At 37.6% G+C, this 27,500-nt stretch overlaps 1 protein-coding gene and 1 long non-coding RNA gene across 3 annotated transcripts in view; one reads left to right on the forward strand and one right to left on the reverse strand.

The window, feature by feature from the left end:
• Positions 1 to 17,109, forward strand: part of ciao2a (cytosolic iron-sulfur assembly component 2A) — a 25,226-nt gene extending 8,117 nt beyond the window's left edge. Inside the window, exons 3-6 of one of the 2 annotated variants that reach the window (XR_013205772.1) lie at positions 653 to 702; positions 958 to 1,003; positions 2,079 to 2,389; positions 13,955 to 17,109. Coding sequence is in view for 1 of the 2 variants with exons in the window: in XM_077235440.1 (XP_077091555.1) it covers positions 653 to 702; positions 958 to 1,003; positions 2,079 to 2,179 (197 nt within the window). In the remaining variant the exon portion in view is untranslated. Of the gene's footprint in view, positions 1 to 652; positions 703 to 957; positions 1,004 to 2,078; positions 2,764 to 13,954 lie in introns of those variants that run through there. The other variant, XM_077235440.1, reaches the window with a different exon arrangement.
• Positions 1,776 to 27,500, reverse strand: part of LOC143744055 (uncharacterized) — a 36,476-nt gene continuing 10,751 nt past the window's right edge. The window contains exon 3 of the long non-coding RNA XR_013205776.1: positions 1,776 to 2,003. This is a non-coding gene — a long non-coding RNA (uncharacterized LOC143744055). The remainder of the gene's footprint in view (positions 2,004 to 27,500) is intronic.

Raw genomic sequence — 27,500 nt, forward strand, 5'->3', positions numbered from 1 at the left:
TATTTTTTCCATTATAATTAAAGTATATATATATATTGAAATTTTTTTTTTTTTATCTTTTTTTCAATAAATGCAACATTTCACATTAAAAGAGAGTGCAGGCCTTTAAAATAAACATTTTGAAGCGAGAAAAGCGGCTTCCAGTGGTGTTAAAAAATAAAAATGTGTAATGTCGTGTAACCGCCTGTAGGTGATACTACAGCGCCCTTTATAAATACATAGAGAGGCTTTTTGATTTTTTTAGACATGATTTCTCCATTTTATTCGTTTTTTTATTTATTTAGATATATATTTAGACATTCTAAAAACTACTTTTTGATATTTTTGTTAGATAAGTATCAGGTTTTGCATTATGATTACAATCAAACAATAACATTTGGTTAGAAAGGGAACACAATGCAAGCATTTTTGTCACTCAGTATTTGATAATTATTTGGTATTTAATTGCATTTTGCAATTAATTGGTATTTTATTCAGTTTAATTCTATAAATGGTAATAAAACTTCAGAAGGGAACAGCAATTATGATCTAACAGCAAAAACATAATAAAACAACATAACAGCAAACAATCATTATCAAACTATAGGTTAAAAAAGAGGAATAAAAATGTAATAATATAATTTTAACCCCTTGTTATTGCCTGTTCCTGCAGGATTGTGTCTCCAAGTGAAGCTCCAGCGCTGCCTGCCGTTCAAACACAAGGTACGTCTCTAAAGCTCAGTGTTATTCACAGATCTCCTCCATGCTCGAGTATAAGCCGTGAGGAAATGGGAAAAACTGGGAAGAGTAAACAATCTCCTCATGGCATGCGGGTTTTTAATGAGACGTCACGTTGATGAGAGTGACCGCGACGGCTATTGTCGGACTCTCCGTGTTTCTGATGTCCTTTTCTCTCTGGTGTCTCTTGTTCTCCCGGCCTCTGATCCTGTTTTTATCTCCGGCTTTATTCTCTTACAGCTGGAGATCTACATAACGGAGGGAACGCACTCGACCGAGGAGGACAGTGAGTGTTCATCTTCATCTCCACAGTTTCTGACGCTCACGACCCTCAGATCTGAGATGAAGAGATCTGCTCTTTACACTTTATTAACAAAGCTCTCGTGACTTTTATTATGTTTTTGTTTCTGGAAAAATTTATCGTTTATATATTTTGTATTTTAGTTATTTAAATTAAATACATGATTTTATTTTATTATATATATGTATATATGTGTATATATATATATATATATATATATATATATATATATATATATATAATTAAATCAAATTATTTTATTCATTTATTTTTATCAAATGTATAAAATGTTAAAAGTAAATAATATATTGTTTTGTTCATAAATAGACATACAATGAAATTTGTGAAAAATATGATTATATACATTATTTAATAATTTTAATTTCAATTAAATCATATACATATATATAATATGAAATAAAATGATTTGTTTTATTACTTTAAATTGTCTGTGTGTATATATATATATATATATGACTTTTTATAAATTGCATTAATTCATATTATTTTGATAATATATTCAACTTAAATAATTATCGTTTTAATTCATATTTTAATGATAAATACAATTTAAATAAATATCATTTTAATTCATATTTTATATATATGTACACACAAACATATGTCATGTTTTTAAAAAAAATGCATTCATGTAATTTATATATTTTAATATATAAAATTTAAATAAATAATTTTAATTTATATATAACATTCAAATAAATTAATCAAATATAATGATGGCAAATGAGACATCCATCAAAAAATAAATTAATTATTTTACAGAATATTTAGCCAAAATTCCAAAAAAATGATCATCCATTGACAAAACTGTCGGCAGACTTTGCACTTTAGAGAGTGTGAAAGCAACTCTTGTATTATTGTACAGCTGTGTGTGATCACTGATCCAACATGATAATCTGGAGTATCGTCTGCTTGTTTGTCCTGATCTGAGACGTTCGGCTCGTCGTCCAGCGGGAGATTTAATCTGTGTGAGATGATAAGAGTGTGAGATGAAGATGTTGAGTCTCTTAACCGGTTCTCCTGTGTCGTTCTCTCTCAGTTAATAAACAGATCAACGATAAGGAGCGCGTGGCGGCCGCCATGGAGAACCCGAACCTGCGGGAGATCGTGGAGCAGTGTGTTACTGAACCAGACGACTGACACACACACACACACACACACAGATCATGTCTGATGAAACTCGAAAACTGAGCACAGCAGGACTTTTGCCAGACGAGAAGTTCCCTGGATGAAGGAACTTTCCCATTTGTTTGATTGAAGAACAACACTCCTCAAGCTGAGGGACAAAACACACACTTCCTGGTAAACAATCAAAATGTTGCATCAACTCATAAAAGAACACCTTTAAAGGTTAGTTCTCCTAACAACAGACTAACCCACATGTCCCCAAACATCGGACCTTTTATTTGTGCAACACAAATGATGTGTAACAACATCTGAGCTTCTGTTTCCATATAGTCAAAGTGGATTTTACTATTAACTGTTAAAAAAAAGGCACAAAAAACACATTAAATTGATAATTTATGAGCAGAAAGAAAGACTTTAGTTGCCGGGGACATTTTGATCCTGCAGATTATATGTGAGATTAACTCGTTTTTAACGTTTTATTTGTTTTTGTTTTTTTCTGATGGACAATGATGAGTTTGTAAATAACTTGATTTTATAAGGGAAAAGTCTATATTTGTAGAACTCAAGATGTTATGAATAAAACCCTTCTCGGAGAAGCGTGTGTTTATGCATGTGTGGTTCCCTGGCTCATGGAAATATTAATCATGGGGTTTTATATATGTGTTTTATAGGCCTGGAGAAGTCATTTAAGTTTATAAAATCATTTAAAAAAAATCATAATTGTATAGTGAATATAATTTTTATTTTTCAATTAGCTGGGAATTATTTTTTGTGAGAAATCTCTATAAATTATTTTTTACAAATGATGTCACAACAGACTGGAAAAACATGTTAATTCATTAGTCAAAATGTGTGTTAACTGGTTAAATTGAATAAGTAAATAATCTTAATTATTTATTTCATAGTAAATAATAATGTATGAAATAATTCATAAATGTATTAATAAATTTAAAAGTAAAGTAACATTTAAATATTATTAATAATAAAATTCATATTAAAATTTATATTTTAATTAATGTAATTTTTCATTTTAAATAACATCCAATTCTTACTAAATAATTTATGTATATTTAAATAAAAAAGTAAAACATTTTAATTTAAAATAATCTAAAATAATTTATACTAAATAATTTATAATTGTATATTTAAATTGAAAAAATTGAACATTTAAATAATTAACCTAAATCATACTAAATTTATAAAAATGTCTATTTAAATTAAATGTAAAACTTTGAACTTAAATAATAATATAATTCATACGGTATAATAAATGTATATTTAAATAAAAAAATGTAAAACATTTAAATATTAAATAATAATAATTTAATTTATACTAAATACTTTATAAATGCATATTTAAATAGTAAAAAGTTAAACAATAATAATAATAATATTAGTAACATTCATACTCTTAAATGAAAAGAATGTACATTTTAATGTACATAAAATTAAAGAATGTACATTTAAAATATTAAATTATTACAATAATAAAATTTATACTAAATGTATATTTACATTTAAAAAAATAATTTAAATATTAAATAATAATTTTATTAATTATCTTTAATAACAAAAATAAATAAATTTGATCATTATTTTACCCAGAAGATCTCGCTCTTTATTTTTCCAGCCATTGTGGATGCTGTAATGACAGAAGACGCCAAATGGTGGCGCTCAACAATCTCGACTGTTTACAGTCTGACACGATCTGACAGTGCCACATTATTTTTACACAGATTTACTGTACATTACAGTTTAAAACTTCTCCTTTTACACTGTCTTTTTTTTGGGGGGGGGGGGGGGGGGGTCACTTCAGAACAGTCTTCTTTAAGGTGATCATGAAATATTAAATGTTAGTTATATTCCTGTGGACAGCAGACTGACTGCAGATTTAACATCTCAAGTCAAGCATCAAGTATTTAACAGGCTTCAGCTGTCAGACATTCAAGGCCTCACTTCCTAGAGTCAGATGTACATAAACGCAGACGGTGAAGTTGCTTGTGTGTATAAAACTGATTAAGACTGGCAGCGGCACAATCCATCTCCACACATTGGCCTTTTTATTTAAAAACCTCTTGCTAAACAACTTTAATCGCTTTACAGTGTGAATACTAATGTGTTTTATTGATTGTTGGCAGTCGCCTGTTACCAGATGGTTCGAGCTAATTGGTTCTAATTTACAAAGCCTTTTAATTTCACCGAAAAATAAATAATGTTAAAGCAGCGGTGTTTGTGGTCGGCTAAATAATTATATTAAAAACAATCAGTTTTTTTTAATTGTCTGTGCAAATTCAAACTAAATTGTGTTTTGGTGCTTCTCAGCCACATGTTAATCTATATTATGCACCTTTTACAGTCTTGATGTTTTAGTCTCTACTAGAACAGGTTTTCCTGCTTGAATGTTGATTATTTTCCTCATATTCTCCATTGTTGCGGCTCCTCTCTTCTCAGTCTGTCAGTAACGCTCTGTTTACTTCCTGTCTCTATGAAGCCCCTCCTTCTGAAAAGCACACTGTGCTCTGATTGGTCGGCTGGAGCAGTGTGTTGTGATTGGTCGAGCGCTTCGAGTGTGTTTGGGAAATGTCCCGTCCCTTACCATAACCGCCAGTTTAACACACTACTAACTAACTCAAGCAGGCCACGCCCCTTTATTCTGCGTATTAATTATTATAATGAGGAATATAGTGACGTTTTCGTTCCCGGAAGAAACTCAAGATACAATGGAGGCGTTTCAGGAGTTCAGAAACACTGACACTGATAAAGAGAAGAAGTTTTGTTGAACAGTGTAAAACACAGATCGTTTCAAAGCATCTTCACATTAATTAATAAAAAAATAAGTGTGTTAATGTTGAAAACAATCAAAACGCGTCTTTGGAACACTTGATTGTGATTGGTCGACACAGTCATTATGCAATCAGATATTTTTGCATAAGTGATTTCCCTCATAGCCACTTCTTTCATGCGTCTCATAAGTCTCGGCTTTCAGTCTGGAGTCACGAGCTCTGTACATAATTTGTGAAAGTGTTTCTTGACAATGCTCTCATTCCCGATTCTGGGTAATCAGTCTCCCTTCCTCAAGGAAAAAGTCTTGGCTGGAAACATGGAGACACGTTATCTCGAAAGACACACTATGAATGAATGACAAATGAAGGCACTGAATCCACTCCCGGCTCGTGGTTTTGAGTCCTAAAACCCTGAAGAGTGTCAGCATCCCAGCCAGAGATTCCCTTGGCAGTCGCGCTTTTCAGTTTATGAGTATATTAAACATGACATATTATGCTTTTTTCCGCTTTCTTCAGTGTGTAGTGTTGCTGTTTGAGCATGAAAAACTTCTCTATATCAGTGTCAGTGTTTCTGAACTCCTGAAACGCCTCCATTGTATCTTGAGTTTCTTCCGGGAACGAAAACGTCACAATATTCCTCATTATAATAATTAATACGCAGAATAAAGGGGCGGGGCCTGGTTGTGTTAGTTAGTAGTGTGTTAAACTGGTCGTTATGGCAAGGGGCGGGACATTTCCCAAACACTCGAAGCGCTCGACCAATCACAACACACTGCTCCAGCCGACCAATCAGAGCACAGTGTGCTTTTCAGAAGGAGGGGCTTCATAGAGACAGGAAGTAAACCTGTCTCTCGTACAACGCCGTTACTCGCTGCTTAACTACTATAGTACGATCCATCGTTGAAGAAATCAACAAGCGAGTCACGACTGTTTCCCGAAACCATTGTCGGAAATTTGTCGGTCAACCACATTGGTTAATGACGTCACACAGTTATTGGAGTAATAACTACTTTTAATTAAACTGATCTAATTAACGTTAGATGTTTTGCTATAAATTACGGACATGACGTCTGAGGACTATTTCAATTTGTTTTCCCAGTTATTTTGCTTTATTTACAGATTCAATCATAGGCTCGTTCTTACGCACTAGAGCTCGTTCACACAAAAACAACGTTAAATGAAATGTAAAATTGGGAATTTAAATGAGGGGTTAGAATAAAAAAGAAAAGAACAGGGTTAAAGGTGCATTGTGTAATATTTCTGAGGATCTATTGACAGAAATGCAATATAAGATCCATATTTTTTCAGTAGGGCTGGGTACCGAGTTCGGTACTTTTTAGGTACCGACCGAATTGCCTCGATACTACCGAGTACCGAAACATGTCTTGTTTTTCGGTACCAAGTTTCGGTACCTAAGTGGTTTATCTCGTCAACGTCAGTTAAACAATAAACATGCAGCATGATTGGCTGTGGCGGAAAAACACTAGTTTACGCGGCTGCCCAGAGACGTGGCTCGTCGCACGTGAGGCTGTAGTGTGTGTGTGTGTGTGTCAGTGTGTGTGTAAGCGTCCAACCCAGATATATAGAAAATATGTAGAAATTATCAAAAGTGTACCTATGTACCCGACTCGATGCCATAAGCACACAATGCAATATTTTCGACAAGATAATTGCTGCCAAGACCGGTAACACGGTAAATCTACACTTAAAAGCGCACAGAATACACTCGAGAGTAGAAAGTTTATCCGCCTTCGACTACAAGAACTGCAGCGCGTCACATATAAACCAAAACTCAGCGTATAGGATACTTGCCTCACAGACATGAGAAATAGTTCTATATATGTTCAAAATATGTCTACTTTTAAACGAAACAATTAGAAATAAATAGTTTGATTACCTAATCCATATAGGCGCGCGCGTTCACTACTGCAGGGATGACGAGTCAGCATCGCAAATTCGCAATAATCATCTTTGCAGCCAACACGTTTAGTGAACACTTGTTCATTAATAAACAATTAAAATATGTCCTTGCTATCGTTTCCCGACACATCCATAATCATTAGGCTACTTTTGCCAGTGCTTTGCGCAAGCTTCATGTGTGCTGAGCGTGAGGCATATATCCCGCACCCCAGTAGCCTATATTTAATTCAATTCACATTTATTTGTATAGCATTTTTCACAATACATATCATTTCAAAGGAGCTTTACAGAAAATGCATGTGTCTAAATTACAATTTAGAGTGATCTGTTATCAGGGGTGACTGTGTGTAATGCATTTCAATTAATTTTCATTCAGTTTCATTGTTAAACAATGCATTAAGTTAAGGCAGAAACAATGAGCTCATTGAAGTAAAGAATACATGTTGTTAAATGATTAGGAAACATAGAAAACTTTAGCACTGGTGCTTTTTTACAGACTCAAAATATGAGTGTAAAAAATAAAAGTTTTTTTTTTTAGGTAATGTTATATGGATAAAATTGGTATCGAAAAAAGTATCGTTCAGGAACCGGTATCGAAGTCAAGGTATCGGTATCGAACATTTTGTTACGATACCAAACCCTAGTTTTCAGTGGTGTATAAAGACCTTGCATAATGAACCGTTATGTTTTTATTAGCTTAGAATGAGACATTTATATCTCCATAACCGCGGGCGCCCCCTTCTGTGGAGGTCGACATATTGTGTGATCATGTTTCTAGCGTAGCCGACAGCGAACACACAGCGTGTTTCGTCACTTCCTACCAAATAAAGGAGCACAGCTATTATTTAGCACAAGAGCCGACGGAGGATGAATCTGCTGCGAAGAAGCGAAAGCATGATGAAGCCAGACTAAAACGGGAGAAACGCAGGCAGAAACCACGGGTAAACATCGGTGTGGCTTTTCCCAGATCGAAGGGTTAGCTATTTACTATTACCTAGCTGCTTTGATGCTCTTATACACAGCTCTTATCTTGTACTAACTAGCAGGTTAACAAGGTAGGTAAAGTCAGTGAAAAAACACTAACACAATGATGAACAAGTAAAATTAACATTCGCAATGACATGTGGTTTTACGGAATACTTAAGTAAATATAATTTAATAAAAAATTTAATATAAAGAAACCGCATTGCTTGACTTGCTGCTCTCTGCTTTCTCGGACGACATCTTTTATCCTACGTCGGCCACCGTAGCTTCTCCTTCGTGCTTCCAAAGCTTGCATAAATCTCTTGATAAACCAAAAGAGATTTGTATGTATCCTAAATAAAATATATAGATTGTGCTGAATGTCAGCTTGCTTATTTTGCTCAAGATAAGGATGTATTGAGTCCACTTGTCACGCGAACAAGAAACTACTTCTAACCACAGGTCGAGATCTGTCGCTCCAAACACACAACTTTGCGATTTTGTTTCCGAATGTTCAATCAAACGATGGTTTTGGGAAACACAGACTTGCTGAACTGACAGACTGATAACGACAGAACTTGCGACCGTAGTTGGCTAATGATGCTTTCGGGAAACACACCACTGACAGACTGGGAAGAGACGAGCTGCAACAATGGAGAATATGAGAATAGAGAATGGTTGAGTTAATGCATTAGCTAGTAACGTGACATAATAAAATGTTACCCATTGTGTTTGGTTGACAATGACATGAACGGATGAATCTTCCACAATATGACCAGAATCCGGAATCAAGATAGTAAACAGAGTCAGTTTTGAATGTTCACATGAACAATAACAGTATGAATACAGTGAGTTCAGTCGCGATTTAAAGGGATAGTTCACCCAAAACTCTGTCAGTATTTACTCTCCCTCATGTTGTTCAACCCCGTAAGACTTTCGTTCATCTTCAGAACACGAATTAAGATATTTTGATTAAATCTGAGAGCTGGATCACTCCTCCATAGGCTTCTAGGCTTCTGGATACGTCCAGTGACTGCGGTGAATAGTGCTGCTGGCAACAAGGGAAAGACCTTGTGACAGCCTGGAGAGACAGCTGACAGGGGGAAAGAGACCCCAATGGGGCTGGTAAGGGTTAGCTACCCTTGTCGGCAGTATCCAGCTCTGTGTTTACAGGATGCTGGAGACACCCGCCCAAGGCTTCTGAAAAATTAAAGAGGAAAATACCCCTAGAGTCTGCGAGAGCAGGGGCGGAAGATGACTCAATGGTGGACAACATGGTTAACGACTTTGGAATGGAAACGGATATGAGTATGGAGAGTACTTCACAAAAGACTAGTTCAGGTTCAGCAGTTAGCAAAGCCATTGAACTCCAAGCTTGTGTCTGTGGCTGGAGCAAGGCGACAACGGTCAGGGGTTTGAAGATTCATCAAGGGAAAATGAAATGCTTGAGGGAGAAGGGACAAGGGCCTCGCATTGATCAGTACTTCTTACGGAGTCAGTCAAGTCAGTCGAATGAAATCCAGCGACAGGAAGCAAACCACAGTTCGCAGGATATCAGCACCCCTGTCATAGAGGAGATGAGGGTTTGCACAGTTAGTGATGAACACATTGATTCTTGTGAACCCGGTCAGACTAACCAGCATAAGAGAGAAAAGAACCTCAACGGGCATAGGCCTGGAGTTAGATGGCCAAGAGCTAGTGAGAAAACTGCATGGGACACGGTAAACACAGATCTATGCTTTGCATTGGAAAGATTAACTGGTACAGTTGAAAAGAAGGTGGATAAATTTGGGGACAACATTTACGCATATGGAAGTGAGAGGTTTGGTGTGGAAAAAAGGAAGGAAAAAGTACAAACTACTCCTGGATTGTCTAGACGGCAGAAGAAAATTGAAGGGTTAGTTAGAGAAAGGAGACAGCTGAGGAAGCAATGGAAAAGAGCGGAACAAAGTCAGAAGGAGGGACTCAATCTCTTACAAAGGGCCATAAAAGATAAGCTTGCAACATTACGCAGAGCTGAGCGCCCTACGGAAACGCTACAAAAACAAGGAACTGCGAGGGCTAATTTCTATAAAGATCCATTCAAATTCATAAAGAAGTTATTCACCAGTGAGAAGAATGGCACTTTAAAAGCATCTAGGGTTGAGCTAGATAGATATTTGGAGGAAACGCATACAGATGCAAAAAGGCATGAGCCTATGTCAATTCCGTCAGACATCCCACCTGTCAATCCACCAGAATACCAAATGGAGGTCTGTGCACCTAAGTGGAAAGAGATAGAGCAGGTTGTGAGAAAGGCAAGGGCTTCATCATCTCCAGGGCCTAATGGAGTTCCGTACAGAGTGTACAAGAGTGCTTCAGGAGTTCTAAGGATTCTGTGGAAATTGATAAAAGTGGCTTGGGAAAAGCAGGTTGTACCTAGATCATGGCGCCGAGCAGGGGGAGTCTTTATACCCAAAGAAAAAGATGCTACAAGCATCAGTCAGTTTCGCCCTATTTCACTATTAAACGTCGAAGGCACATTTTTTTTACCATTATTGCTCAGAGATTGTCAACCTACCTACTAAAGAATGGCTTCATTGACACTTCAGTTCAAAAAGCGGGCATTCCAGGATTCTCAGGATGCTTAGAACATATCAGTGTTATCTGGCAACGAATACAATCAGCTAAAAAGGAGAGGAAGGAGCTCCACGTGACATTCCTGGATTTGGCTAATGCATATGGTTCAGTGCCACATGAGCTTCTTTGGGCATCATTTGATTTTTTCAGGGTACCGATGTCGATAACAAATTTAGTGAAAGCCTATTTTGGAGATTTGGAAATTTAGTTTCTCAACTCCAGAATTCAGCACTACATGGCAATGCTTAGAGGTTGGAATAATGGCAGGATGCACCATTTCTCCACTGGCTTTTACCATGGCAATGGAAGTAATCATTAGGGCATCAAAATGGGTAGTAGGAGGAGAGCGCTTGGCTTCTGGGATGCGACTACCACCAATCAGAGCATACATGGATGACATGACAACCATGACTACAACGGTAGCCTGCACTAATCGGTTATTGGGGAAGTTAACAGATAATATTGAATGGGCACGAATGCAATTTAAGCCCTCTAAATCAAGGAGCATCTCAATAGTTAAAGGCAAGGTAGTAGATAAAATATTCTTCATTAATGGTGAGGCAATACCAACAGTTTCTCAGAAGCCAGTGAAGAGTCTTGGGAGATGGTACGATGGGGATCTAAAGGACACAGTTCGAGTGGGAGAAGTTAGACGACAAGCAGTGGAAGGGTGGAAGAGCATAAACAGCTGTGCTCTACCAGGCAAACTAAAACTCTGGTGCTTTCAGTTTGGTCTACTGCCAAGGTTGCTGTGGCCACTGACTGTGTACGAGGTTTCTTTGACAACAGTGGATAAGCTGGAAGCGTTAATAAGTTCATACATCAGGAAATGGTTGGGAGTTCCACGCTGCCTCAGCAGAGTGGGACTTTATAGTAAAGGAGTATTGCAGCTGCCAGTCTCTGCTTTAACCGAGGAGTTTAAGTGTGCCAAGGTCAGACTGGAAATGACTTTAGCAGAGTCACGCGACAAATGTGTAAGGGAGGCAGCCCCTATGGTAAAAACTGGTAGAAAGTGGTCAGCAAAGAAATCTGTAGTAGAGGCAAAGGCTGACCTTCAAATTGGGGATATCGTGGGACAGGTACAGCATGGAAGAGGGGGTTTTGGGCTCAGTTTAGCTCCTCCTAAATGGCACAAGGCAGGCCCAGCTCGAAGGAGGAAGCTGGTAGTCAACGAGGTGCGAAAGCAGGAGGAAAGGATGAGATGTATAAAGGCCATTTCCCAGGCCAAGCAGGGAGAGTGGATGAGATGGGAGAGTGTGGAACAACGAAAAATGGGCTGGCAAGACCTTTGGTCAATGGAAGAGAGTAGGATCAGTTTCCTTATTAGGTCAACATATGCTGTTCTCCCATCACCGCAGAACCTAAACCTCTGGGTAGGAGAGGATCCCTCTTGTCCTTTGTGTTCATTACCTGCCACATTAAGGCACATTTTGACAGGATGTAAGGTGGCTCTTAGCCAAGGTCGGTTTACTTGGCGCCATGACCAAGTATTGCGATGTTTGGCTTTAGCATTGGAAGGCAAGCGTAGTATGACCAATAAGTTGCCGCCTGTTCTAGCAAAACATTACACGCAGAAGACAATATTCCTCCGCCCAGGCGAGCAACCACCAAGAAAAGGTGCTAACACCAATTCTCGCCGAGGACAACTGGAAGCTGCTAGGGACTGGAAGATGCTGGCTGATCTTGATCAACGGCTTATTTTTCCACCTGAGATTGCCACCACTAACCTACGACCAGATACTGTTTTGTGGTCTGGATCAGCACGCATTGTTCAACTGATAGAGTTAACAGTGCCATGGGAGGATGCGGTAGATGAGGCATATGAGAGGAAGAAATTGCGGTATGCTCATCTGGCCACTGAAGCAGAACAGCGAGGATGGAGAGTCCAGGTTTATCCAGTGGAAGTGGGTTGTCGAGGTTTTGTGGCACACTCTACAACCCGGTTCCTCAGAGACGTCGGATTCAGTGGTCAAGAGTTGCGTCGCACAGTAAAGAACTTATCTGAAGCAGCAGAAAGGAGCAGCAACTGGCTGTGGTTGAGACGGAAAGATTCTAGCTGGCTGAGTACAGGCCGCCATGCTACGGTTTCGTAGAATTCTTGAAAATTAGAAGGGTGTTGGTTTATTTGTATAGGTTGTATAGTATTTACAGTCATTACGTTCCTGTGTATATTGCGTGAATGACGGGAAGTTGGGCAGATATTGTGTTTTGCGGTAGGTGGTATGCCATACGGAACCGTTGCCACTGAAACTGCATATTAACGCACCAGTGGGGCTCGACAGCCTTAGTCAAACGGGTTGGCGCATATGGTTGGGTTGCGGAGAGATTGTGAGATTGTGGTTAGGTCTCAGCAGCACTGTTGGTTTATTTGTAGAGGTTGTATAGTATTTACAGTCATTACGTTCCTCTGTATATTGCGTGAATGACGGGTGGTTGGGCAGATATTGTGATTTCCGGTAGGTGGTATGCCATACGGAACCGTTGCCACTGAAACTGCATATTAACGCACCAGTGCGGCTCGACAGCCTTAGTCAAACGGGTTGGCGCGTATGGTTGGGTTGCGGAGAGATTGTGAGATTGTGGTTAGGTCTCAGCAGCACTGTTGGTTTATTTGTAGAGGTTGTATAGTATTTACAGTCATTACGTTCCTGTGTATATTGCGTGAATGACGGGTGGTTGGGCAGATATTGTGTTTTGCGGTAGGTGGTATGCCATACGGAACCGTTGCCACTGAAACTGCATATTAACGCACCAGTGGGGCTCGACAGCCTTAGAGTACAAATCAGCATGAAGTTTTAACATCTACTCTCGTGTAATGGAAATCAAATCTAAGGGATTGAAAAGTTATTAAAGACATCGTTAAAATAGTCCAAGTGACTACAGTGGCTCAATCTTAAGTTTATCAAGCGACGAGAATACTTTTTGTGCGCAAAAAAAACGATTTTTATTTCAACTATTCATGTCCTTCTCTGTGGGCTTCGAGTGAGTTCACTAGTGTAACAGCGTAGCGCTTCTGTGTTGTACGTGACACGCATCACATGACCAGCGTCGGCCAATAGTGAGCCTACGTGTGACGTACAACACAGAAGCGCTGCGCTGTTAAACTAGTGAACTCACTCGAAGCCCACAGAGAAGGACATGAATAGTTGAAATAAAAATCGTTTTTTTTGCGCACAAAAAGTATTCTCGTCGCTTGATAAACTTAAGATTGAGCCACTGTAGTCACTTGGACTATTTTAACGATGTCTTTAATAACTTTTCAATCCCTTAGAAGCCTATGGAGGAGTGATCCAGCTCTCAGATTTAATCAAAATATCTTAATTTGTCTTCTGAAGATGAACGAAAGTCTTACGGGGTTGAACAACATGAGGGAGAGTAATTACTGACAGAATTTACATTTTTTTGTGAACTATCCCTTTAATTTTCATCAGCGGCTCGCTGTTATTATGCAGACAGTGCTCTGTTCTCTAATATACACTCAGAAACATCCCTCGTTTTACAGGTTCATGAACCAACGCAAAGACGACACGAGACACAACAGCGCCTGCGGGGACAGACACAACAAGCCGACAGCGTTCATTCATAATCAAAAACTGTTACACTGGGACACAGTTGTTTGTGGTGGATTTGTGCTTATGAATAATGTGCATTTGAATATATATTGGAATCGTGTTCCCTACAGCTATTTCGATTTGTTTTATTTACTGTGTCTGTGTCGTACACAGTCTGTATGTGGTAAGGGTTGAGTAAAATGTTAATTATGCTATAATTCAGAGGATGTTATTGTGTTCAGAAGCACGTAATGGATATATTCATGTCTCCTACCTGAGGACTTCGGGAATTATTAAGAATAATCTTATTTATTCCAAAGCCGTGTGGCCAATGATTTATACTACCCTATATGATAGCTGCCTGTCAGATTGTATGCAGTAACTTTTTTGGTTGTAAATAAATGTATTTCTGTCATGACAACTCTCGGGAGATTGGTACGGTAATGGATATGACAATGTCAATGTATTTGGTATTTTCTACTGCCAAAACATTCACAGACATTGAGCATTTAAGGCATGCTGCTGCTACTGCACATGTGACATACATGAATCTGATTATCTGATCATATAATGCATGTTACTTGTATGCTTTTGTTTATTCGTTAAATCAAAAAGTAATCTGATTACATTATGCACATTACTTGTATAACGTAATATTTACTTTTTTGATGTTTTGAGTAAACGCATTACATGTTACTTGTTATGTGTTACTTTACTCAAAATAAGAAAAGTAATCTGATTACGTTATGCATGTTACTTGTAATGCGTCGTTACAACAAAAAGTAATCTGATCACGTAATACAGGTTACTTGTAATGTGTCGTTACAACAAAAAGTAATCTGATTACGTTATGCATGTTACTTGTAATCCGTCGTTACAATAAAAAGTAATCTGATTACGTTATGCACGTTACTTGTAATGCGTTACTTGTTACAACAAAAAGTAATCTGATTACAAAAAAAGTAATCTGTTTACGTTATGCATGTTACTTGTAATGCGTCGTTACAACAAAAAGTAATCTGATTGCGTTATGCAAGTTACTTGTAATGCATTACTTGTTACAACAAAAAGTAATCTGATTACAATAAAAAGTAATCTGATTACGTTATGCACGATACTTGTAATGCGTTACTTGTTACAACAAAAAGTAATCTGATTACAACAAAAAGTAATCTGATTACGTTATGCATGTTACTTGTAATGCGTCTTTACAACAAAAAGTAATCTGATTGCGTTATGCAAGTTACTTGTAATGCGTTACTTGTTACAACAAAAAGTAATCTGATTACAACAAAAAGTAATCTGATTACGTTATGCATGTTACTTGTAATGCATTACTTGTTACAAAAAAGTAATCTGATTATGTTATGCATGTTACTTGTAATGCGTTACTTGTTACAACAAAAAGTAATCTGATTACAACAAAAAGTAATCTGATTACGTTATGCACGTTACTTGTAATGCGTTACTTGTTACAACAAAAAGTAATCTGATTACGTTATGCATGTTACTAGTAAAGCGTTACTTCACTCGTTACATCACAAAAGTAATCTGATTATGTTATGCATATTACTTGTAATGCCTTATTTGTTACATCAAAAAGTAATTTAACTACATTATGCATGTTACATCACAAAAGTAATCTTACTACGTTATGCATGTTACATCACAAAAGTAATCTTACTACGTTATGCATGTTACATCACAAAAGTAATCTAACTACATTATGCATGTTACATCACAAAAGTAATCTTACTACGTTATGCATGTTACATCACAAAAGTAATCTTACTACGTTATGCATGTTACATCACAAAAGTAATTTAACTACATTATGCATGTTACATCACAAAAGTAATCTAACTACATTATGCATGTTACATCACAAAAGTAATCTTACTACATTATGCATGTTACATCACAAAAGTAATCTTACTACATTATGCATGTTACATCACAAAAGTAATCTTACTACGTTATGCATGTTACATCACAAAAGTAATCTTACTACGTTATGCATGTTACATCACAAAAGTAATCTTACTACGTTATGCATGTTACATCACAAAAGTAATCTTACTACGTTATGCATGTTACATCACAAAAGTAATCTTACTACGTTATGCATGTTACTTGTAATGTTTTACCTCATTTCAAATGAGATTGAAAACACATGGTGGCTAGTTTTTTTCCACAGTCTGAAAACATCAATAGATTAATGTAGATTTCAGTCTGAGGTTTTCTCAGAGAGAAGAGCCATGGTAGAAATATGTCCATTTTGACCATAATCAGAATTATCAGCTAATAAGGGTAAATTGATGTCAATTCAGTTGACAAAATTGTGGCAAAATGCAGCGTGTACCTGGTTTTAGGACAACAGTTGTCTTATAATCTGATATGTTCAGTCTTATTAATGTCAATCAGTCTGCGGTGTTTGGTCGGGCAGTTTTGTCCCCTGAAGAGACGTTCAGTTCTGGGGAACGAGACTAAAAGAGCTTTAACTGATACGTACACGTTTTAATCGGAGGATTTGCATTGGATTTTCAGGGTTTTTCAGGAAGGCAAAGAGAAAACAAACACCAAAGGAATCAGTTATTTTGTATCTCTCTCAGCACAGACACTATATGATTAATTATAATGCTGCATATGGCCTAGTCTGTGTGTGTGTGCTAATTACAGACCTCAAACTTGCAGTACTGCAATGCAGCAGGGTTTTGCTTTTTAAAGTGAGAGTCATCAAGCATGCACCATGTGTTGTGTGTGTGTGTTTGTGTGTGTGTGTGTGAGAGAGAAAGAGAGGACAATAAAATGGAAAAAAAGAAGTGCACTCAAACGTACTGAATGTGCACTTAAAAAATATAACACCACTTAAGTGCACTTAGAGATGCACTATGCCTTTTAATAAGTGCACTATGTAATGTCAAATTAAAAGATTTATTTAAAGTACTCTTTCATTGATTGTTTTAATCAACTTAATGTCATGTAAAGTACTTGATTATAATTTTAACTTTATTACATATTACATTCAGAGTTCATAAATGTACTAAATTACTTTGTGTATTTACAAATATATGCACATTAAAAAAGTATTTTGTGTTCACATTCAGTCTGCATTTACAGTAAGTAATTATTTTTAACTTTATTATTTCCATAATATGTACACCTTTCCTTTTCACTTGATGTTTTTATTTTAACTTTTGACTGTTTACTTTCTTTATTCATGTTTTTGGTCTTATTAATGTTAACATCAGTATTTGAGACCTTTTTTATTTGCGTACTGGACGATTTATTTCTGATTAATCAGATTAATCAATGGCCTCAGAAAAATAATCTTATTTTCCCTTTGAATTACTATTATTTTGATATTTCTTCTTGTTTTAAGCATAAACTCACTTCCTTTTGATGCATTTTTCCTCCAGACTGATTCTTTGAGAAGTGCTATTTTCAGATCCCCACTTCACATGTGATGTATAATGCAGAGAGCGTGGCAGTCATGCAGTAAATCCACTCTAATGACACACACACACACACACTTCTCCACAGGACATGGGTCTCGCTGATCAGAACACAACCAGTCATTAAGCTTAGCATGTCGCGTTAGGATGCATTCACTCATTGCACACGGTAAAATGATCTACCTGTCATCAAGGCACAGAGGATACAAGTGGCATTTACACCAAATAATCCCTCAAAAAATCCACAAATGTCATCGGAAATATCATCTGTGAAATTAACCTTCACAGGTTCCTCAAGACTATTTTTAATTTAGTTTTAGGCTGCATCTGAAATTGCAAACTTCCTTACTAGCAGGCGAACAGTGAAAATGACAACATGTTGCATGTAGTATTTTAATTTAGACACCAGTGAAGAGTCACAAATCTCTATTCCAATTTCACAGTTAAAACTACTAGCCTGCTAATGTAAACTTAGAACATTATTAAAGACAAGTAAACATACAGTAATAAAATAACAACAAATAAGCAAATTATAAGCAATAGCACAAATAAATAACCAAATGAAATAAACTGTTTAGATCTGACCGTAGTTTTCAGGTACAGAAATTGAATAAAGTAAGCAAATGTAAAATAACACTGTATAAATTAAACATCCTTATTAATTAATCCTAATTAATTTGTGTCGTTTGATTAACATTAAAAACAAAGACGGCAACAGGAATATTAGGCTGCCGTCACTTTAAGACCGAGTGCATGGATCTAATATACTGATACACATGCGTTTACTTTCTCAACTGTTTACGTTCACTTAACGCATAATAACCAACTATGTTTAATAGGATCATTGCTATTTTTTTACATAATTTTGTGCGCTCCAGTGCAAGAAGACACGAAAGAGCTCAGTTTAGTATTCACGCGCTGTTACAAAATAAGCTCCCGAGAGTCGTTCACGTTCATGATCTCATAATAATGCATTGTAAGAATTCATACAAATGTTAACTTCCTATACTCGCCAACACAGATTTTTAATAATTTGGCGAGTGTTAATTTTAGGCAGTGCTTTCAACTCATATTTTAGTCAGGGTGTAAAGTTTATTTTTTAAACTACATTTAAGTTTCGTCAACAATTTTGCATGTTGATTTAGTCACAGTTAGGCTTGAGTCTTGAGTACGTACTTATTTTGAATGAGTGCTAAATTTACAATGTTGTCATTATCATGTGATTCACTGTCATTCATAAATCCTCATGGGAAAGTAAAGTGTCCGTCATATTTACACTTCAGAAGTAGTAGATCATCCGGGTACTTTTTACCTGCTGTTTTATATACTGTGACTATTTTGTGTGAAAGCTTGTTTCTGCCACAGAATAAAACATTTTAAAAGATAATTGAAACTTTTTATCTCACAATTGAGAGTTTAAATCACACAACTGTGACATATTTTCTCAGAATATAGAGAAATATAAAGTCTCAAATTCTAATAGAAAAAAAGACTGACTTTTAAACTGACTTTTTTCCTTCAGAATTGCGAGTTTATTTCTCACAATTCTGACTTTATAACACGCAATTGCGATTTTATATCATGCAATTCTGACTTTATATTTCCCAATTGCGTGTTATAAAGTCAGAATTGCAAGTTTACATCTCACAATTCTGACTATAACACGCAATTGTGACTTTATATCACGCAATTCTGATGTAAACTCGCAATTGTGAGTAAAAAAAAAAACTTTTATTTTTAATTCTGTGGCGGAAACAAGCTTCTGTACATCTGTCATATGCTGTTAGTATGCGATCTCGAATGTGTTTAATGATGTCGCTCGTTTTAGTCACGGAACAAAAGGTTGGAAGTTATCACTACATTAGACACACTCACACATTCATTAGGGAACATCTCTCTTATGTGTGTTCCCATGATGCCTCAGGGAGCCTTTAAATCCCACTAGACTCATAGGTTTTAGGTGTTGAATTGAGCTTTGATTAACAGGCCTCCAGCTGTTTTTATGTTTGTGAAACGAACTGAATTTTAAGGATACGCGTTTGTCTCCTGAAGATTTTAGATATTATGGATTTAGGCATGTTTGTTTGTCTATTTTAGGGCGTTCTTTGTCCTCAAACCGACCCAGAAAGGTCTGATTGTGGTAAAGTAATGCTGTAAAAGTGGCAAAAAGAGCAACATTTCTCTGAGGATCTATGAACTCTTCATTTTCAAGACAGAAACTGACCATCAGTGAGACGTCATTAGACTCAGATCTCGGCATCTCTAACATCCTTCAGACCTTCTGAGAGACATTTTAGTAGAAAAAAACACTCAAATCTCACAGTGTGGAAAAAAACTGAACATTGTTCTTTCATCTCTTTTCTCACCCATGATGAAGCCTTGACAAGATAGAGACGCTCCTATCCTACAGACTTCACAAGTGTTGATGTTGAAACAGGAAGTTCCTCCTAATCAGTGTCAGGTGACGTCAGTGGGCGGGGCCTTCTCATTATAGAGACAGCTGATTGGACAGAAGTGTTTATATGTTTGAGTGCATGGTGATTTCATCAATATTTTGAATACATTTACTGAAATTCGCCCTCATTTGTTCCCATGCAATTATACGAATTAAACACTAAGAAGAAAAGGAGGAGTCATTTAAAATGAGAAAACCTCTATTGTTGTCAGAGACTTAAAATGATCAAATATAATAATAATGAAACGTCAATGGTTAGTTTGATTTATGTTCAAAATTAGTTGCACAGACACAAAATAAAAAATCCTTTGTTGTTTTTGTTATGACTTTGCACACTGAGGTACAGTAAGATAGTATCTAACATTATTTCTGCTCAGTTTTAATAGTAAAAATGCCTTTTTTTCTATGCCTGATTCTCAAAGATAAAGACACATCAAATTATCCTTTAATAATTCAGAAAATGAGTCATTAATGTATTTTATATTTAGTTTTTGACAAGCTTCAATGTTTTTTTTTTTTTATCAGACTCTTTGCTGTTAATTTTTGGTGAATTACATGAACCAAAATTTGTACAACCTTTCCAAAACACATCTATTAATCGAATTTCAAAGAAGCATTAAAAAAAATGAATGTGGGTCAAACACAAAAGTGAGTTTAAGCCCCCAAAATCCAATTTTTATGACATTTCTTCCCTTTTTGTTTTCAGTTTGTGTAATGCCATGATGCCAAACCTCGCTGTTTCTTCACACAAGTGCAAAAAAGTTTGCATATAACAGCTTAAATGTTCATCCTCAAGCAGTTTAAATAAGCCGTGGCTTTTAAAGGTTAATTTTGAAAGTAAAGCTGGACATGAACTGTAAAACTGCAACTGAGGCCATCGAATGAACCATAACAGATTTCCTCCAGCGCTTGACATGCAGGTGATGACCTCTCTCTACTTCTCTCTCAAGCATTTAATGCTATAATTATCAAATCCTCATTGCGTTTGACTGTCCAGACCTTTGCATTAGTCATCGTCCAATGAAGTGGTGTTTTTCCCCGCTATTCAGAATCAGCTTTTATTGCCAAGTACAACATGTACAAGGACATTGTCCTGGTGCATAAAAATAATAATGATAAGAATATTATTAATAGAAATAGACAACTATTTTAAAATGTAACTGTATATTAGTGTAATGTGTGCAAAAAGTCACAGTTTGAACTTGAGTGTGCGATTTATGTGCAGTAATGAGACGTTTGCATGTGTATTTTCAGAAACAGGGAAAACTTGCACATTACACATGCAGTAATTATGCAAAAGGAAGCGAGCAGCTCTTGAACGTTTACTGGTCATCCGGAAGGGGTTTAATGGATGAAATGATATGTCTGTGCTTTTGTGAGGTCAGGCTGACCGGATTCACTCCCTTTCTGAGCTAAATCATCCCACAATCCTGTTCAGCTGTTTTACATGACACCGTTTTCAACTAAAAATGCAAAACTTTTTATGCGTTTTGGCCGCTGATTTACACAAAAACTCATTTTGGGCACCAGAATAAACACAAACTTTTGAAAACGGGTTTCAAAGGGGAAGTTTTTGCAAACGGTCTCCGTCTAAACAACAAAAACGCAAATCTCTGAAGATGATGACGCCATGCATGCGTAATTCGTGTTCAATCCATAGTGTTTTATCCTCATCTAATGGGGAATACAGCGTTTTTAGTCATTTTCACGGATCCGTGTGAATGGGGATTTTGACAATGTCGACAGTACGTGGAAAACATAAAGGAAAAACATCACCGTTTTAAGAGTAAACGTACCCTTAGGAGAGGAGTACAAAAACAGCATCTACTGCAGACATGTTTCTTAAAGTCACCCTTGAAATATCTTGAATGTAACTCGACATCCTTGCCTCAATACAAAAAAACATCTGCGAGTGTTTGAGTCTCCAGAGAGTAATCCATGTGAATGATAGTAATTATTGCACATATCAAACGTGCCTCTGTGGATTCAAAGGCTTTGTAATCGATCTCTCTCGACTGATCCGTCTGTAAACATGTTTATGCATGACTGAATAATCCTGTGAGACGCAGGTAAGCCCGTATGACTCCAGCAATCATTGAGCCGAGACTCAGACGAAACACGAGAGTTCAGGAGAGCGTCAGTCTCATCCGGTGGATCGGCTCAGGCCACGTCAATCATCAGCCGGTGTGTGTGTGTTTCTGTGTGTCACACAGTTGGAGAGATGGATATGAGAGAGACTGGGGTCACATACTTTGTGTACAGTGTGAGTAAAGGCCCGGAAAAGTTATTTTTGTTGTTCGCTTTGGGGTGCGGATGCTCTGATATGAACATTTTGGCCGATAACGATAAGTTTTTATAGTAGGGATGCACCGATATGAAAATTTTGGCCGATACCAATAACCGATAATTCTTTGTATTAGAGATGCACCGATATGCAGTGTTGTGCCTGAACGCGTTCATTGAACGATAGTTCATATTTTGGGCGAACGTAAACTGAACGTACTGTATTACTGCCTGATGAACATTTCTGTGAACGCGTTCATTCTGGTGTGTGTGAACGGCACGCTCTCTCAGTTTAACTTCGTTCAATAGAGTGCCAGATTTCTACAGAGCGAAAACCCGGATAAAACACATTGTAAACAGGCCTTAATATGTAGCGGAAAAACAACCAATCTGACAACACCAGCCGCCAGTGTCGCACCGCCGCATGCGTCAACAACACAAAAAGCAGCAAGGAGGATTGTATGATCATTTAAACCAGTTTTATGACAAATTCGTGAGGATGGGAAAAATCGTATATTTCTGTGCAAACTTTGCCCGCCGATAAAATAATTGCTGCCTGTGGATCTATGTGAGCTGTGGTGGCAATAATTTTGAAAAATAATAGCTCGCAACAACATATGGAAAAAAGAACTATGAACTAGTTCAAAATTTTTAAGTATGAACTATGAACTGAACTAGTTCATTTTGCCGAAACTGCATATTAACGCACCAGTGGGGCTCGACAGCCTTAGTCAAACGGGTCGGCGCGTATGGTTGGGCTGCGGAGAGATTGTGAGATTGTGGTTGGGTCTCAGCAGCAGGAGGGATGTAGAGGTCAGTAAGCAGGGCTGAGTTGAGTGGGGGACGGAGGGGGGGACTCTGGGACGCAAGAATCACTGTCTTCATCTTTTTTATCATTTACGCCCGTGTTATGGAAATCAGTATGAACAGCAGCTACGCTAATTATTTTCCCTTTTTGCTTTTCTGCTGTTATCTCGGGACACGAGTCCCGAGAAAAACGGCGTTCGTCAGCTCCAGTTTGTATCCAGCCTCTCACAGAGACTTCAGATACCCCAATCACAAAGCCTGTGAAGAGACGACTCAACACCGGCGATATGGACCCTCTATGGTGGACGGCACTGATCCTCAACAACTCGTCTCAACACCGGCGTGATTACTTGGACTTCCAAAAGATGGAAATGGGACATGGACCAAAGATGGGGACATTTAATATTCAATAATATTATTGATCTGCCTTACTTTAGGTGGACGTTGACGCAATTTTCTTTTAGAAACAAACTTTGTTATATTATTTTCATGTTATCACTGTGAAGCTGCTTTGATACAGATAATCTGTAATGTAAAAAGCGCTATATAAATAAAGGTGACTTGACTTGACTTGACTTCATTTTAAAATTTGTGAACTGAACTTTGAACTAGTTCATGTAGAAAGTGAACTTTCCCAACACTGGCGATATGAACATTTTGGCCAATATCATGATTTCCATTACACGAGAGTAGATGTTAAAACTTCATGCTGATTTGTACTCGGCTTTCGCCAAGATAAGCACCAACTAAGACATAGCTTTACAGTAACCTATGCTTCTACATCCATTTACGCTTCTTTCCATATGGTGATGTAACTCTCCTTCTGTCTGGTGTTAACACCTGTCAGCACACACAACGGCTGCAACCACAGTGCGGTCCCCCCATAACAACCCTCTGGATTGAGCGGAGTAGGGAACATCTCTAGGGTCTTCAAGTGGGCACCTTCCGTCCTCAGTGTTTCGTCGACTAGCCCACGACACCTCAAGAGGGCTCGACAGTGACTCTGGCGTCCCAGAGTCCCCCCCCTCCGTCCCCCACTCAACTCAGCCCAGCTTACTGACCTCTACTTCCCTCCTGCTGCTGAGACCCAACCACAATCTCACAATCTCTCTGCAACCCAACCATACGCACCAACCCGTTTGACTAAGGCTGTCGAGCCCCACTGGTGCGTTAATATGCAGTTTCAGTGGCAACGGTTCCGTATGGCATACCACCTACCGCAAAACACAATATCTGCCCATCCACCCGTCATTCACGCAATATACACAGGAACGTAATGACTGTAAATACTATACAACCTATACAAATAAACCAACAGACTCTTCAAATTTTCAAGAATTCTACAAAACCGTAGTGTAGCATATATAAGTGCTGCAAATATAAATAAAATAGTGGACCAGTATCAGAGGATCTTAGTTTGGCTCAGGGAGGAAATGGTAGAGTACAATGATACACAAGAGTCACGGCTGCAGTGCAATTGTGAATTGTATTACATATAAGACAAAAAGTATTTACAATATTTACACGTGCACATAGGAAGTATTCAGTTCAAAGTTATTAATGAGCATATAACAATATCAGAATTCACTCAATCATAAAAAGGTGCTTGAAGCCGCCACGACTCACAACACACAGCCTCGAGACAGACAGAGTCCAAAGAGTCCAGGATGGAACACTTCATAAGATCAGTACCAATGTATAGATGTATAAAGTGTCCAAAAGTGTGTGAAAATGTCTCTGAGGGTGTGTGCGCAGGTGTAGCAAAGTTAGCAGCTGCAGCACCTCCTACCACACCGGTAGATGCATGCACTCCAATGCATCAGGGTTGGGCCTAGTGGCTCGCCATCAATGCACAGAACCTGGCCAGTTCCCACATCATTAAGTCACTCAACAGCAGTCATTTGCAAAGGTAGAGGCAATCTGCAGCAGCTCAACACAATACTCGCGCACACACATACCAAAACAACAGCGCGCGGCCATATTTAAAGGAAGTGACGCAACATTCCATCTCAAGTCTCGCGATACTTCACGAAGTCTCGCGACAACGCGAACACAAAAGGGAGCCGCGAATAAGGAGAATATAAGGAGAATAAGGCAAAAACCATCTGGGTTACAGTAGCATGGCGGCCTGTACACAGCCAGCTAGAATCTTTCCGTCTCAACCACAGCCAGTTGCTGCTCCTTTCTGCTGCTTCAGATAAGTTCTTTACTGTGCGACGCAACTCTTGGCCACTGAATCCGACGTCTCTGAGGAACCGGGTTGTAGAGTGTGCCACAAAACCTCGACAACCCACTTCCACTGGATAAACCTGGACTCTCCATCCTCGCTGTTCTGCTTCAGTGGCCAGATGAGCATACCGCAATTTCTTCCTCTCATATGCCTCATCTACCGCATCCTCCCATGGCACTGTTAACTCTATCAGTTGAACAATGCGTGCTGATCCAGACCACAAAACAATATCTGGTCGTAGGTTAGTGGTGGCAATCTCAGGTGGAAAAATAAGCCGTTGATCAAGATCAGCCAGCATCTTCCAGTCCCTAGTAGCTTCCAGTTGTCCTGGGCGAGAATTGGTGTTAGCACCTTTTCTTGGTGGTTGCTCGCCTGGGCGGAGGAATATTGTCTTCTGCGTGTAATGTTTTGCTAGAACAGGCGGCAACTTATTGGTCATACTACGCTTGCCTTCCAATGCTAAAGCCAAACATCGCAATATCTATAACCGATAATTCTTTATATTTGAAAGTCGATAACCGATATACTTGCCAATAAATCTAAATCCAAATTTTTATATAATTTTTGAGAGCTTGATTACAAAAACACCATTTAAAGCCATGTCCCAAACACACAATTATGATGATATCATTATAATTTTATGTAGCCGATATGACAGACTTGCGCTGCACATGTTGCACTGAACTGTATTTTACTTTTTGAAAGTGATTCCAATCATATTTCAAGCAATTCAAAACCATCATGTTGAACAGTGCGCATCTGAAGTGTCTTAGCTGAAAGAAATAATACATTATTTATCGACTTTAATATATCAGCCAAATCTTCTTATCAGGCCGATAACGATAACATGAAAAATAAACATATTTCGCCTGATACCGATATGGTGGCTGATATATCATACATCCCTACTTAGGGGTAAAAATAAGTTTGAAATATATGTGACCGGGAATAAACTATTAACAAACATCCTGAGGCCGTCCTGAGAGTGAAGCTTTCCTCTCAATAACAACAACAAAACAACAGTTAATTAAGAAAGAATCTGATCATAGAGATGTGGATGAAGTTCAGCGCTCCAGTCAAGTAAAGTCACGTGTATCTATATAACACTTTATCAGTAGTGCTATCGGCCTTTGCTATGTTTTCCAGAATATATTGATTCTATACAATAGTTCCATAAACAAGAAGTTAATATTAGGTGACTTACATTTTAGACTTTTTTGAGTAAATCATTCTAATGAATGAATCAACGACTCACACATACCGGAATGAATCAGCGGTTTTGAATGAATCAATTGAGTGAATGATTCAATGACTCATTTGTTAAGACAATGAATCCCCGCCACCAACAGGAGGTTTAGTTTCATATTTAAAAGTATCATTTTATTATGATTAAAGAGATAGGATGCATTTATGAATAGACTATTACTTTTTCTATTCTATTACTATTTTTAGTAATTGAACTACTTTTTATCAGCTTTACAGTATTAAACATAAAGAAAAGTGTCAGTGTCTCTTTCGATTTAGAATTACAACTTCATTTTTTTACTATAAAGCAGCTCTCCAGTGTGTTACTCGACGACGGACTGAACGGAAGAAATAATAGATTTCCACATCAAAGAAGGCGGAGCCTCAGAGCCACGCCCACCTGTTACATCATCACCACGGACCAATGGCAGTTCAAAGGGGATTATCAGCAAAAGTTTATGAGCAAACATTCTTAACTTTATTAGAATGAAGGTGTTGGATGGTTTGTTTGTTTGTTCATTCCAATAGAAATCCCTGTCTATTCTTCCTGACCTTTGACCCTGAGCTGGAGAACAATGTCAAAAGCCACCGTTTTCATTTGCCGAGGGTCTGAATTACCCTTGAGTTTCATACAAAAGCCTCAACAGACCACAGGCAGAAGAGCAGGAGTCTGGAGACACACGATAGATGTGGAACAAAAGGATATTCGGTCTTTTATTCCATATTTAGACGTTTTGTTTCAAAACCTGTTGAGGCTCCTGCCTGTCTATGGAGTGCACAGCATGTTGGCGTTGCCATAGTAACTAGTTTTTCTAAAAGTAAACAATAACAGCGCTGGTGGTGCTTGATATGCTTTATATTTGTCTCACATGAGCCAAAATCTGCTACAAAGACATCAATTCAAAGTAAAATAATCTACATAATTTTGCTCACAATATTCCCATCAGCCTGTAGACACAGTTCACATATCTAATAATTTTTTTAAATATTATTTTGTCATGATTGTTTGTTTTAGATGTTTA

Source organism: Siphateles boraxobius, unplaced genomic scaffold (genome assembly GCF_051911475.1).
Source record: "Siphateles boraxobius isolate OS27281-9 unplaced genomic scaffold, OSU_SipBor_1 191, whole genome shotgun sequence".
NCBI lineage: Eukaryota > Metazoa > Chordata > Actinopteri > Cypriniformes > Leuciscidae > Siphateles > Siphateles boraxobius.